We start from the raw sequence: 14,595 nt of genomic DNA on the forward strand, positions 1-14,595 counted from the left end.
TAAGCTTTTATTTAGTATTTTATTTTTCCCGAGTTACATGTAAAAACAATTTTTAACATTCATTTTTAAAGCTTTGAGTTCCAAATTCTCTCCCTTCCTCCTTCCTCACCCCTCTTGTTGAGAAGTCAAGTAATTTGATATAGGTTATATGTGTGTAGTCATGCAAGACATATCCATAATAGTCATGTTGTGAAAGAAAAACATAGACAAGAAAAAAACTCAAGAAAAATAAAGTAAAAATAGTATGCATCAATCTGTATTCAGACAGGAGCTTCAGTTTCAAAATAGCCCAATTGGGGGGGAGGAGCCAAGATGGCGGAGTAGAAAGATACACATATGCTAGCTCCGAACCCACAGCCCGTAAAATACCTGTAAAGAAGAACTCCCAACAAATTCTGGAGCAGCAGAAGCCACAGAACAACGGAGTGGAGGAGATTTCTGTTCCAGAGGGACCTGAAAAACTGACATCAAAGATCCGTCGTGCCCCGGACCCGGAGCAGGGCCCAGCCCTGCCTTGGCCGCATGGCACCGAGAGGAGCAGATCTGAGCAGGCTTCAGGGACAGAATCTCCAGCAGCTGCGCAGGTCCCTCCACCCACAGGTGCTGGAGGTCTAGGAGAGGGTCTTTTCGGCTCCCCAAGAGGGGAGTGGGGTGCCCCCATGGCTCGGGTCCCCTCAGGAGGCAGCAGCAGAGGCAGCGGCGCTCAGGGGCTCCCAAGGCAGGCAGGGGCTCAGATCCGTTGTTGAAGGTCTCCACATAAACCCCCTGAAGGAACTGAGCCCCTTGAGGCGGCCCTGCCCCGACCTGAGCATCTGAACTTGATCTCACACTGAATAGTAGCCCCGCCCCCACCCAGAGCCCTGAGGCTGGGAAGCAACATCTCAGACCCCAAGCGCTGGCTGGGCAGATCTGGAGGTGAGGTGGGTTTGGAGAGGACACTCAGAAGTCGAGTAACTGGCTGGGAAAATACCCAGAAAAGGGGGGAAAAAAATAAGACCATAGAAGGTTACTTTCTTGCTGAACAGATATCTCCTCCCTTCCTTTCAGGTGAGAAAGAACAATGCTTACCATCAGGGAAAGACATAGAAATCAAGGCTTCTGTATCCCAAATATCCAAAATAAATATTCAGTGGGCTCAGGCCATCTTGCTCAAAAAGGATTTTGAAAATCAAGTTAGAAAGGTGGAGGAAAAACTGGGAAGAGCAATAAAAGACTTGCAAGCAAAGTATGAACAACAGATCAGCACCCTGCTAAAGGAGACCCAAAAAAATGCTGAAGAAAATAACACCCTGAAAAATAGGCTAACGCAATTGGCAAAAGAGGTTCAAAAAGCCAATGAGGAGAAGAATGCTTTAAAAAGCAGAATTAGCCAAATGGAAAAGGAGGTTCAAAAGCTCACTGAAGAAAATAGTTCTTTCAAAATTAGAATGGAGCAGATGGAGGCTAATGACTTAATGAGAAACCAAGAAATCACAAAACAAAACCAAAAGAATGAAAAAATGGAAGATAATGTGAAATATCTCATTGGAAAAGAACTGACCTGGAAAATAGATCCAGGAGAGACAATTTAAAAATTATGGGACTACCTGAAAGCCATGATCAAAAAAAGAGCCTAGACATCATCTTTCATGAATTATCAAGGAAAACTGTCCTGAGATTCTAGAACCAGAGGGCAAAATAAGTATTTAAGGAATCCACTGATCACCGCCTGAAAGAGATCCAAAAAGAGAAACTCCTAAGAACATTGTGGCCAAATTCTTCCAGAGTTCCCTGGTCAAGGAGAAAATATTGCAAGCAGCTAGAAAGAAACAATTCATGTATTGTGGAAATACAATCAGGATAACACAAGATCTAGCAGCTTCTACATTAAGGGATCGAAGGGTGTGGAATAGGATATTCCAGAAGTCAAAGGAACTAGGACTAAAACCAAGAATCACCTACCCAGCAAAACTGAGTATAATACTTCAGGGGAAAAAATGGTCTTTCAATGAAATAGAGGACTTTCAAGCATTCTTGATGAAAAGACCAGAGCTGAAAAGAAAATTTGACTTTCAAACACAAGAATGAAGACAAAATAGCCCAATTAATTTTAATTGTCCTGTTAGATGACATGAATTAAATAATAGTCACAGTTAATATTAAATTAAGAAACAGTAATAGCAGTGAGCAGTTCTGTGTAAATACAGTGATACTCCACTTAAGTCCTTGTCTTGCATTCTTCATACCATCATCTGTACCTGTTCCATTAGGTAGTATCACCCCTGGCACCTTGTCTCACACCATCAAGCTTTAGGGACATTAACATTCAAATCCCAGAACATACCTGTATGTTTCCATAGAGGTTCATTTTTGTGTGGCCATATGCATACCCCAATTATTTCATATCTGATGGCCATGTATGCTAATATTTCTTTCTGAGCTTCTTTCAGTTCTCTTCTGTGCACTTAAAAAATGTTTTGTTATTATTAATTATTTATTTTTAACACTCTATTCTTCCCTGAATCCCCCCCCCATTCTGAAGAGAAAAATACAAATAACCAATAAATATCAAGTAAAATGAATCCACACAGTATCTGTATCCAAAAACATGTCTCATTCTGCACCTTGAGTCCATCACCTTACTGTCAGAAGGTGGGCAGTATGCTTCCTCACCATAGGTCCTTAGGAGACGTGGTTAGAGATTCACTAATTGGAGATCTTAGTTTTTCAGACTTGTTCTTGTTGTTGTTGCTGCTGTACAAATTGTTCTTCTGGTTTTGCTCCATTCTCTCTTCATCATTTCAAGTTCCCAGTCCCTTTCATCATTTCTTCCTTGTTATCCTTTCTTGAGGCTGCCTTGTAAACCAGGCATAAAGAGCATTTCTAAGCCTCATGTGATTCAAGAAATCTGTGTTCAGTTTCCTGTTAGAACTGAGGCAGCATAATACCAGTTACAAATATGTTTTCAGAATCAGCAGAACTTATCACAGAATTATAAAGATCCCACTGGGCTGCTACGTGCAGCGGGTGCCTGAAAGAGAATGTGTACGTACACGCACACACACACACACACACACACACACACACACACACACACACACACTTTTTCCAACCTTTGCTTGAAGACTTCCAGTGAAAGGGAAACCACTACCTTCTGAGGCAACCCATGCCACTTTTGAGTAGCTGTAATTACTAGAAAGTTTTCTTGATATAGGCTTGAACTTGCCATTTGGCATCGTCTCTTCATCTTTTCAGTTCCCTGTAGGAATCAACAGAAAAGCCTACTTTCTTTTCTACATGCTCACTTTTCCAAGTCCTTAGAAAACAGTTTTCGTCTTCTCCCTAGCCCTTCTCCTCTCTAGGCTAAATAACTGCTATTCCTTTGATTGATCCTCATGTGACTTGCCCTTGACATTCTGATTGCTGTCTTCTGCATACATGTGCAAAGAAGTGACCGTGATATTCCACATATAGTTAGACCAACAAGAAGGGACTTCACCTCATTCATGGAAACTGTTCCTCTCTTTTTAAATTTTTTTAAAATGGTGAACTTAAAAAACAAAAACATTTCCATACATAAGAATACAAGTGGATTCTGTATGAAACCATGAATCTTCATTTCATACCACTTAGTTAGCATTTTAATGACCTTCTTTATTTGTACCATAGTTGCCAATTCCACCTTCCACCCCAATTAAAAACCTAGAGAAAGAAAAGGGGAAAACAGAAACAAAACTGTAACAGAAAAGAATAGTCAAGCAAAACCTCCACGCAGTGATCATATTCAAAAATCAGTGTCTCTTTCAGTACCTTCTGTCCTTCACCTCTCTGTCAAGAGGTAGATAACCTGGCGCATCAAGGGCCCACTAATGATATGGTTGATCATTGCAGTGATTTTTGTGTCTTTCAAAGTTGTTTTTCTTCACAGTGTTGCTGATCTTGTATAAATTGTTCTGATTCTATTCTGCTCTTCATCAGTTCATACTACCCAGGATAGTCTGGAATCATTGCTCTCATTTCTTATAGCACGGTAATATTCCATTTCATTCATATATCATAACTTATTTGATCATTCATCAGTTGCTCATGTGGCAATCTTAGGCACCCCCTTAGATCCTAGTTTTTTCCCCCATTTTAATCCCCTTCTTCAGGATAAGGGAGTTTGTTTTGTTTCTGACTTTCTGCACAGTATTATTCTCCCTCATAAGTATATCCTCTCTATCCTTGCTTGTTTTTCCTGTTATTTAATGTATTTTTATACCTGTTTGTGTATGTATGTGCATTCAGCCTTCCTTTGTCCATTTCAGATAAGAATAAGGTCCCTATGATACTCATTTCTCCTGCCCCTTTCTTCATGTTTTGTATACTCTTCTCACATACCCCAATTATGAGAAATAACATGTTATATTCTCTTCTTTCTCCTTTATACACCAAAGTATCCCTTTTATCCTCTTTCTTTCTCCCCCTCTTCAGACTTTCAGAACAGAAGCAAACCACTCACTTCAAGACCTCTTTTTTTCTTATTTAGTTCCCTCAGTGCTCTTTGAAAAGAGTAGGCTTCTGAAGAGACACTTGTTTGTTCTCTCCCTATTAGAGTGTTTATATTACCTTATCATACAGCTTCTTCTAGTTCCTTATATAAACTTATTTTTCTACACTTCTCTAGACTTAGCTCTCTGGTCTTTTTGTCAGAAATGCCTGAAAGTCCTCTTGAATTAAAAGTTCATTTTTTTTCCCTTACAATTATATTCAGCTTTGTAGGAGTGAGTTATTCTTGGTTGCAAGCCTATAACTTTTGCCTTTTGAAATATTATATTCTCTCATTTATAAAAGAGTTGCTTGTTCTTTTGCCCAACCATTTTTCTTTGATATTTCTTTGTGTATGCTTATACACATCCTTAGATAATAAGAGCACTGGATTTTAGCTGTGATACTCCAAGAATTTTTCTTATTATAGTTTCTTTCTTGAGATGTTCTACAGATTACATCTATCCTTGCCCTTTGGTTCTGTTAGATTTGGGCAGTTTTCATTTATGATTTCTTGAAATATAGTGGTCGGATTTTACTTTTTAATTCTTGATTTTCAGGGAGTTCAGTGGTTGTTAAATTATTTCTTCTTGTCCTTTTGCACAGGTTACTTATTTTGGATAGCAAATATTTTATATTTTCTTCTATTTTTAAAAGTCTTTTGATTAAAAAAAATTCTTGCTGTGTCATGGAATGATTTATTTTTACCCTGTTCTAATTTTCAGGAAATCCATTTCATAAGGAAAGTTTATATTTTCCCTTCTAAACTATTTATTTTCCTTTCATTTTTTTTCTGTGGTTCTTTTATTTCATTTTTTTATTTCCTGCTTCTTTTCTTCTAGGTGTTCATATAGTCTTTGAGGAAAATCTCATTTTTTTCCCTTTGAATCTCTGCTTTTTTACTCTCTTCTCTGTCGGGGAATCACTAGACTTATAATAATATTTTATACTTCTAGGTGTTTCCTTTCATTCATTCTTCCTGCTAGATTTTGGTTCATGAATTAAGGTTTTTCTAGGACCAAGCTCTGTCCCTGTGCTGTAGTTGGGTGGGGTGAGTCAGCCCTGACTGGTTTCACCCTGGATGATTTGGATAACAATGATGACCCCCCCACTTTCTGGAGTTAGTTCCTCCCCTAGATCTTTGAGATTTATACCTCTGGATCTTCATTGCCCCTTCTGGCAACTGAGGACAGAGTGTTAGGGACTTCAAAACTTGTGGACCTGGAGCTTTCTGGTCTGAACTCTATAGTATCACGCTGAATACTACCTATTTCCCCTCACTGGAGCTTTTTCAGGGAAGTCCTATGCTTTGGCTGCCTCTGGACACAGAACCTTGTAGGCTACATGTGTTCTTGACCCATCATTGGTCATCCGGGAAAACTACCCAGTGCCAGTAGTAGCTGGCTTCCTTTCTCGTTGCCCACCAGCTTCTGGCTGACATTATGTGCTATTCTGGGATGGAAGAAGACACTTAGAGTTTCTCATCATATGTCTTAATAATTATTTGGTCAAGTGCAAACTTCAGGGTTTTGCTAAAGTAGATAGATGAGAGCTGGACAATCTGCCTCTTGTTCAAGTAGCCATCTTGGCTAGAAGTCACTTCTCATTTGACAGATGAGGCAGTTGGTATCCAGAACCATTAGGTAACTTTCTCAGGGTCACACGAATAGTAGGCACATAAGCTGGGGCTTGAATTCATGAAGTTCATTGCCCTTCTGTCATACTTTCCTTGTTTTATACAAGGCGACAGATTTTATTTTGATGCCTGTAGGCCCTTGGGGGAAGTGTAACTAAATAGAATTTTATATCTGCATGCTTTAGAATATCTTTCCTGCCAAGTTAAGGATCTTGAGACATGAAGCTATGTCGGTTTTAATCCCAGTATTTTCATCCTATAGCATCCAGTGTTCACTCTCTATTTTATATCTTTAAGCTGAGTGACTTTCTGAAAGAGATGAAAAAATAGTGCATTTACATAGACCTATGCCATAGTGAATTCTGTATTTTTAGTACTAGGTTACTAAGAATTTTAGTAAAAAAGTTTGTATACCAGTTTCTTTGGCTAATTAAGAGTAGCTCTGCATTTTAGTGGGTCCTTTACTTTAGTTGCTGCTCTCTTTAATGATGCATAGCATCATTGACCTGGAATAATTGTATACCACTTCTTAGAAGACCAATGTTAAAATAAGGACTTTTTAATTCTTCAACTGTGGCATACACTGCTGACAATTCTAATAAGCTATGGGTGCCTTCCTAACGGTAAGTCCTGGTTGCTCTACTAGCACGATTTGTCAACTTCAAGGAGAATTCATTCACTTTGACCTCCCTAAATGTTCACTGTGGTATATATTTGTCATCCATTCATTTATAACTAGGGATGGGAAACTGTTATCCCATATCATGGATATTTTATTCATAACTTAGCTGATTGTCTATGGTCCTGAGGACATGGAGCATAGCAAATAAAATGGCTAAACTCTCATCCAAACTCTCATCCTTATCAAGTTCATACTTTATATACATGTGTGTGCTTACGTAAAAAAGTACGGTCATGTTGATCTTTTGCCTAAATACTGATAGATTTCTTGGAATTGTTGCCAATGACCCTGGTAAAAATAGTAATTTCAACAAAATAAAATATTGAATGTAATCAAGATTTGCTTGAGAAGCAATGCAGTGCCTTCTTTTGGTTAGAAGTTAGACAGCCATGCTTTTTTTTCTTTTTTTTAAGAGGAAGTACATAATATATTATAAGATATATCCCTGTTTAAAAAGTCAGCTTTTTATTTGCATATCACTGAACAGGAGCAGCCACTTTGTTTCAAAATTTTTTTAATAAAAATGTTTGAGACTGAAAGTTAGTTTTAGGTCAGAAGTAGCTTGTATGACAATTTGCTAAAGATGATAGAGGTTAAAAGCCTCTTTATTTTTTTATTTGGTACTAGCAACTTGAATTACATTGATAGATTATTCCATCTGTTATCTAGTATTGCTTGTAGTTAGTTGTTTAGGATATTTTCCCCTGTGCTAAAAGCCTGTTGTTTTTTTTCTCAGAATTCTTTACGTCAACATGTTATTAAAAAACAGTAGGTCTGATTTCTTTTAATTTATCATTATGATCATCCTTGCCCCTTCTATTCACTTGGCTAAAGCATATAGTTGTCCTCAAGAGTTCTCCTAGAAACTCAGATTTCCATGAAAAACTCAAGTGGAATGAAGACTGATTTTGACGAACTTTAATTTGAATTGGCTTTTCCTACATTGTCATATGTTTTAAGCATTGTTATCTATTACATATTTTAAAGGCAGCCTTAAATGGATTCATTGTCTAGCATAATGTATTAATTTTCATCCTCATAAACTGTATCTTTTTACCTCCAAGTAATGTGCTCTGAAGAAGCAGAACTACTGGCTGACAACCTTCAGAATGCCCGAGTGTGCTTGTTTGGGACTTGTTTATTGCCACTTTTTGCTTCCTTCTCCTTCAACCCTAGTTCTGCTAAAAACTTTCCCTCCTTTCAAACCCTTCTCCCTTAACTCATTTTCAAGACCCTTTGGGTTGCTTTTACAGCATTAATGAAACTAAAGAATTTTCTCAGTTTGAGCTGATCTATGTGTGATCTTGTACAAAGATCAAATATTTTTAAGATTAATTTTGCATATCTAACCCTGAAGTTATTATATCAATCAGTATATTTATGCAGTATCTATTTCCACATCTCAGCATTTGGAAAAATGATTTTCTGGTATTTTGCAAATTAGAAATCTGAATTATAAGAAATTTGAAGAGCATAAATGTTATCCCAAATTTTTTTCTCTTTTCTATCCTCATTTGTAGTGAATGTTGGCTTAAGAAATATTTCGAGTGATTCCTTTCCCCTCAGGTCTAACATTCCCTATTTGCCTCTCATTTCTGTTTATGAAATACATAGAAATATAAGGAAGCTGAGTATGCTTCTAGTATCATCCTATTATTGATCCTAAATCCAAATTTCCTTAATAACCTATTTGACTTCTTTCTGTGACTTTCTTCCGTATTAGACATCCTCTCAGGCTTCTGTATTTCCATACAGACCCATGTTGTCTCATCTGCCTGTTTTTTGTGACTACTACCCTTTTTACCTAAATCCTTGATTCTTTGTTAAGCTCTCTCCTCACTTCCAAAATACATTCAATGTCATTTTCTTATTTTCAGTCTATCTCTGACACCTGGGCCCATTTTTTCACTTTAGTGAAAAACAGTAGTTACAGCACTCAGCTTTCTGCTCTTACCTTCATTTGCTCTTTCTGCCTTCCATTTAATATTTTTGATAGGTGATGCTCACTCCTTCTAGGCTAGAGTGAAGGTATCCACTAATGGGGAAAGAGCTGTTGATAAATTCAGCTGAGGCATTTGGTGGTCCAGAAGGTTGTTGAAAGACAATCCTCATTTGATGATCTGCAGTTGATCACAATGTCACAATACTGATCTGCTTTGTCATTCTTAAGACGATATATAGACTCCCTACAACTTTCTTCTTTGTCTCCTGAGTACAGCTTGGTCTACTTTGTTTCAAATGCTACAGCATGACTCTTGACAAGTTATGGGTCATGAGGGAGTCTCAGGCACCCTCCTTCCCTCAAAGAGTTCAGGGTAGAGGAATTCCTCACTTATTTCTTTCGAACTCTAAACAGCATCATTTTTTAAACAAGGAGGGTGGGGAAGAAGAGAAGAAGTGCATTCATTAAGTGCCCATTAGATGCCAGGCACTCTGCTAGGTGCTTTTACAAATATTACCTCATTTGTCATGTAGGAAGCATATGTAGTAGTATCATCAGAAAGAAACTGTTACATAGCTACTCCATTGTCATTTGCCATATGAAGAATGAATAATTCTGTGCCTCCTGGGGTAAGCAGGGCATGCTTATGTCAAAGATGTTAAAAATCTCAGAACATAAGAAGACATTACATTGGAAATGTAAGGGGAAGCTGAGCATAAAAATGGAGAGTTGAACATGTCCTGCCTCTACCTGCAAGCCCAAGATTTATATTCCTTTACAGTGTGTGGTCAAGTTTGTCTTTAAAGTTCTTTAAAAAAAAAATTTCTGTTTACTTGGCCTTATATCTTCCTGCCTCCCATAATATATTTCCTGGCATTAGTGATTTCTAGTATGGTGGAAATTATGTAGATAACTAGGTGGTAGATATATTTAGCTACTTTCTACTAAATTTTTAATAGTTTCTCCAAGTAGAGGATTAAGAGTATCAGCGTGACCATAGGTGATTTCTCACTACCTTTGAAAGAAATCTAGTGATGTAATCATGAAGGCCTCTCCTTAAGGTACTGAGCAAAGCTGCTTTCTTGAGATTAATTGTGGTTGTTAAATTTCTGTTAAACTATTATTGATGGTAATAATTTTTAAATCCTTTCTCACCTTTGATTTGAGGATATAAAAACAAAGAAGTATCTACTGTTCCATTTTAGAATGTGAGTTAACATGCATAGCAGTTCTCAATGTATTTTTCAAACTTGACTTTCCAGGCCCCCAGTTCTTACCAGCCCATCGCCTTCAAAATCCATTCCAATCCCACAGCCCTTTCGACCAGCAGATGAGGATCATCGGAACCAGTTTGGGCAACGGGATCGGTCCTCATCAGCTCCCAATGTGCATATAAACACGATAGAGCCTGTCAATATTGATGTGAGTATTCGGTGTCTTAGAGTCACAATAAATTGAATTATCCTTTTTATTCATTGTATTAGTTGTAGAAAAGAAAACTTTTCACTAATCACAGATCATTGAAATTTTTAACATCCTTCATAAATTTGTATCCATTACTGATTAATGCTTTAAACCAATCATAAAACTCTTTATTCTTATGAGCCACTCACTATAGTTCTCTACTCAAAAAGCTTTCAGCCATTCTCACTTTGCAGTCATCGTAAAATAAACATTACCACAGCTAATGTGCTCTAAAAAGTAATTTTAAATTATTTCATTAAGTTGTATTTATTTTTAATCTTTTACTTAAACATCCTTGTAGAGGTGTACTCAAAGTATGTCTTTGCATAGATACAGATATCCCCCAAGAGCTAATCATTGATTTAGCTCCTATATATTCATGAATTCCTTCTTTCTTCAATAATTCATCCTAATCCATTCAAACAAATATGTTCTCTTTATGATGTGTTTCACCAAATTGTAATGCCATAGGCCAGGTGTCTAGAGAAGAAATATCCAGGGGCTTCCAGTGACTACCACCTGGTCTGGGATGCTAGTTCTCCTGTGAAATAACTAGCCTAGGATCTGGCTTGTTCACGCCTTATATTTTTTTTTTCACTTCTATCACTTGCCATCTATTTCCTGAATTCCCTAGCATTTAGCTATTTTATTGGAAATAAATATAGGTTCTTTACCTTATCTCATTTCTCCCAACCCCCCACCTTTCTTTCTCACCTGTTCTACCTCCTCCAAATAACTCATTACTCCATAGGTGATTTTTTTAAAAGGAATTTAATACAAAACATTATAGAAAAAATATACAGAGTGAGGCCAGAGATAGGAAATACAGCTAGAAATTGTAAAGTATATAAGTTATAAGGGTTCTTCTACTAGGGTAATTTTGGTCCTTTTTACCAATAACAGGAAACTAGATTTTGCCCTTTGTTAACTGTCCTTCTGCCTAGTCTTATCCTCTGCTTTCTCATTGCCAACTTTCTAGCTAATAGATATGATTACAAAGCTAGATTAATGTCTCATCTAAGAATAAAGTTGGAAGGTAACTCATAGGTCATCTAACCCAAGTCCGCCTTGAAGTATGGATTTTCTTCTGCAGTATCCCTGACAATTCATCCAGTTTTCCCATAAGCACATCCAGGCATAAAAAACCCACCATTCCCTAATGCATCTTTGTTCCACTCTGGTTTTTAGACCACTCTAAAGCAAAGACTTTTTTCTTATGTTCAGCCAATTGGTTTTAGTTCTGTTCTTTGCAACCAATGAAAATAAATCTAATTCTTCCATAAAAGAATTAATCCTCCAAATATTGAAAGATAGCATGTTACCTTCTCCCATAAGTCTTCTGTTTTTCAGATTAACTGTGCCCAATTTCTTCCTTAGATCTTCATTTAATGAGATTTCTAGTCCTCTTCATATCCTAATAATTGTGCTGTTAAGCCCCGGTTTTTCAAAGTCCTTCCATACCATGGAACCCAGAAGACAACAGTACTCCAGATGTAGTCTGATCAGGGTCACATCCAGCAGAACTATTGAGTCTCTTGCTGTATACACCATATTTCTATTAACACAGCTAAAAATTGAATTAAAATTGTGGCACATTGACTCTCATTGAATTTTCAGTCCACTAAAATCCATCTTTTTCAGGTGAAGTACTTTATAGCTGTGCTTGTTCTCATCTTTACCTCCCTCCCCCTGCTTATTTGTGTAATTGATCCTTTGAACCTAATAATAAGACTTTAAAGTTCTCCCTCTTAAATTTAATCTTACTAATGTCAACCTACCATTCAAATTTTTCAAGATATTTTTTGGAACTGAACTCTATTATCCAGTGCATCAACTGTTTTGTCCAGCTTTTTGCCATCCACTCAACTTGATGAGTGTACCATCCATGCCTTCATTCATGTAATTTGATTTCTTTTTTGAAAGAACACCTTTGTATTCCAAGTTGTCCTTTTTTACTCCTCCTAGCCAAATGTTTGGAGTTTAGAGCCTGCAGTGGGTATTTCTGCCTTTGGTCCCTTCCCTCCCTTTGGTCTCTTTACCCTGAGGCTGCTCTTATATCTCCTGGATGATCTGCAGGCTTTTCTCTCTCCAACAGTACTTATCCACCTATTTAGTCATGGCATTGCTTTGAAATCAGATCTGAAATTTCATTGGTGTATAGGGGACCCTGGTCAGGAGTTTCCTGGACTTATCCACATGAGTGCCTTGTCTGCATGGCCAGGGCCCTCCAGCTATTTCATATTAGTGGGAGGACTGGAATCCAGGCCTTTCTTTTCACTGTGTCATACTCCTTCTTCTTAATTATTTATTTCCCCTTCCCAGAATCAGTTTAATGCCTGTTACCTGCAGGATAAGATTTAAACTCTATAACTTAACATTCAAGTCATCCCATAGCCTAGCCCCATATTGCAAGAACTCCATTCTAATAAAACTGATTCGATCAAACCATTCTACTTACCATCCTTAGAATATAATGTGTTCATTCACATGCTCTTTGTTTAGGCCATTCCCTTCCTATCTAAATCTATCCATCCTTGCAGACCCAACTTAAGTCTTCCCTCCACCTTTAGTGAGTGATTTTTTTCCTCCTCTGAATTTCTAGTGCACTTTATTTTTATATTGTGTCTACCTTTCATTTGGCAATTAATCATGAAGTACCTTCTGATATCTCTTATCTTGAATTTTTATCTAAATATCGTATTGTTAATTGACTTCCCTTTACGTCTTAATAATCTAATTAGATGATAAACTGTTTTAAGACCTGTCTTATGCCTCATGTCATCTTGTATGTAGTAGTAACTCAGTAAATACCTGCTAAATTGTTATCTGAATAAAGGACAATGAAAGCTGTACCCTAAGAATCCAACAGAAATTTCTCTTTAAATAAATTGCTTCTTTGTTTAACATCATGCTTTTTGTGCAGAAAGTTGGACGCTTGGCAAATGAGTAAACTTATTCATAGAGAAGTTAGGGGTAATGGTAAATCATGAAGACTGTTCAGTCAGGCCTGAGGTGAACAGAGGCACAGGCTGAAATGGGAAGTGCCTCTCAGTCACTCAAGTTAGATGTATTTTGATTTTTTCATTGTCAGTGAGTCTTTTTTAAAATGAATTGATACTTTCACTTGATTTTGAACACCTGAAACTATTTTGTAAATCTGTACTAAGCTTACCTCTTATCAATAGCTTCAAATTAGGGACAATGTCTTTTTTGGGTGACATCTTAGAGGTCGACCAGCCTATGGTTTTTAAGTTTTATGAAGTCAAACTGGTTTCATTTTAATTAGCCCAGCTAATTAAATAGTGATATTTCAGTGGGAAATAAAACACTATTTTTGATCTTTAACTGTATAATCAAAGTAAATACACATTATTATTTATTTGTAGGACTTGATTAGAGACCAAGGGTTACGGGGTGATGGAGGTAAGTAGTCATTTTAATTTTGCAAGAGAATTTGGGGGAAAAAATGCAATTGCTTTGCTGCCTCTATCCTTTTTTACTGGCTCGTTTCATGAAACACAGACACAGAGAGAAATGTGTAGAGAAAAACCAAATTTATCAGCATTTGTCCTGATAAAAACCATATATTAATTTGGCTGGGTATAGTAGACACATAGGAGGAAGAAGCTTAAATGTTCCATTGATTATTTTGAAATATTTTCACATGGAGAATTTTACTTCTTTGTTGATCTATATCCATCCTCAAAGTATAGTTACTAAACTTCGCTTAGAAATATTCACTTATTTTTTAAACTTGCTCACAAGGTTTTCTGTTGATCAAAATTTCTCCCGATAACTGCTATCTTCATATTAATATATCCTGGAAGTTATCCAACCTCCCCAATGTTCCAGCCAATTTCTGTGATGCCAGGTGACTAGGAATAGTAGGTCAGTGTTTATGACTTCCCCTTGTCTTTCTGAAAAAAGTATGAAGTCTAGATGTGCTATACCATAAGTGACTAGACAAGTGTTTAGTTACCTGTTGGAGTAGTTTAGTTCTGCCTAGAAAACAAACAAACAAGCTGAATTCAAGCCCATTACCCAGTCAATCTGCTACTGATTACTAGTATCCAGTTATAAATTTGGAAGCTAATGAAAATATTCTTCATAAGAATATTTCTCATAAAATATTGCCCAAAGGATCATGTTTCAGGATTTCTTGTAATCAAGATCTGTCCTTAGTCTTATAAATGAGCATAGTAATTGAATACTTTTATAGCTATACACAAATATCTCTTAATATGGGCTCTTCATTTTAACTTGCTATATACCTTCAGCAGAATATCTAAAGTCTTTTGTACTTAAATCCATTGTATAATTGTATTTTGTTGTACTGCCTCTTCATCTTTAAAACTACTAAAATGC

The 14,595-nt window shown here is 36.9% G+C and overlaps 1 protein-coding gene across 10 annotated transcripts in view; it reads left to right on the forward strand.

Moving 5' to 3' along the window:
* BRAF (B-Raf proto-oncogene, serine/threonine kinase) overlaps positions 1-14,595 on the forward strand; it is a 167,897-nt gene that overhangs the window by 88,372 nt on the left and 64,930 nt on the right. For all 10 annotated transcript variants that reach the window (XR_011976817.1, XM_072652559.1, XM_072652561.1 and 7 more), the window contains 2 exons: positions 10,029-10,188; positions 13,617-13,653. Coding sequence is in view for 9 of the 10 variants with exons in the window: in XM_072652559.1 (XP_072508660.1) it covers positions 10,029-10,188; positions 13,617-13,653 (197 nt within the window). In the remaining variant the exon portion in view is untranslated. The remainder of the gene's footprint in view (positions 1-10,028; positions 10,189-13,616; positions 13,654-14,595) is intronic.

The sequence above is a fragment of the Notamacropus eugenii genome, chromosome 3 (assembly GCF_028372415.1).
Source record: "Notamacropus eugenii isolate mMacEug1 chromosome 3, mMacEug1.pri_v2, whole genome shotgun sequence".
NCBI lineage: Eukaryota > Metazoa > Chordata > Mammalia > Diprotodontia > Macropodidae > Notamacropus > Notamacropus eugenii.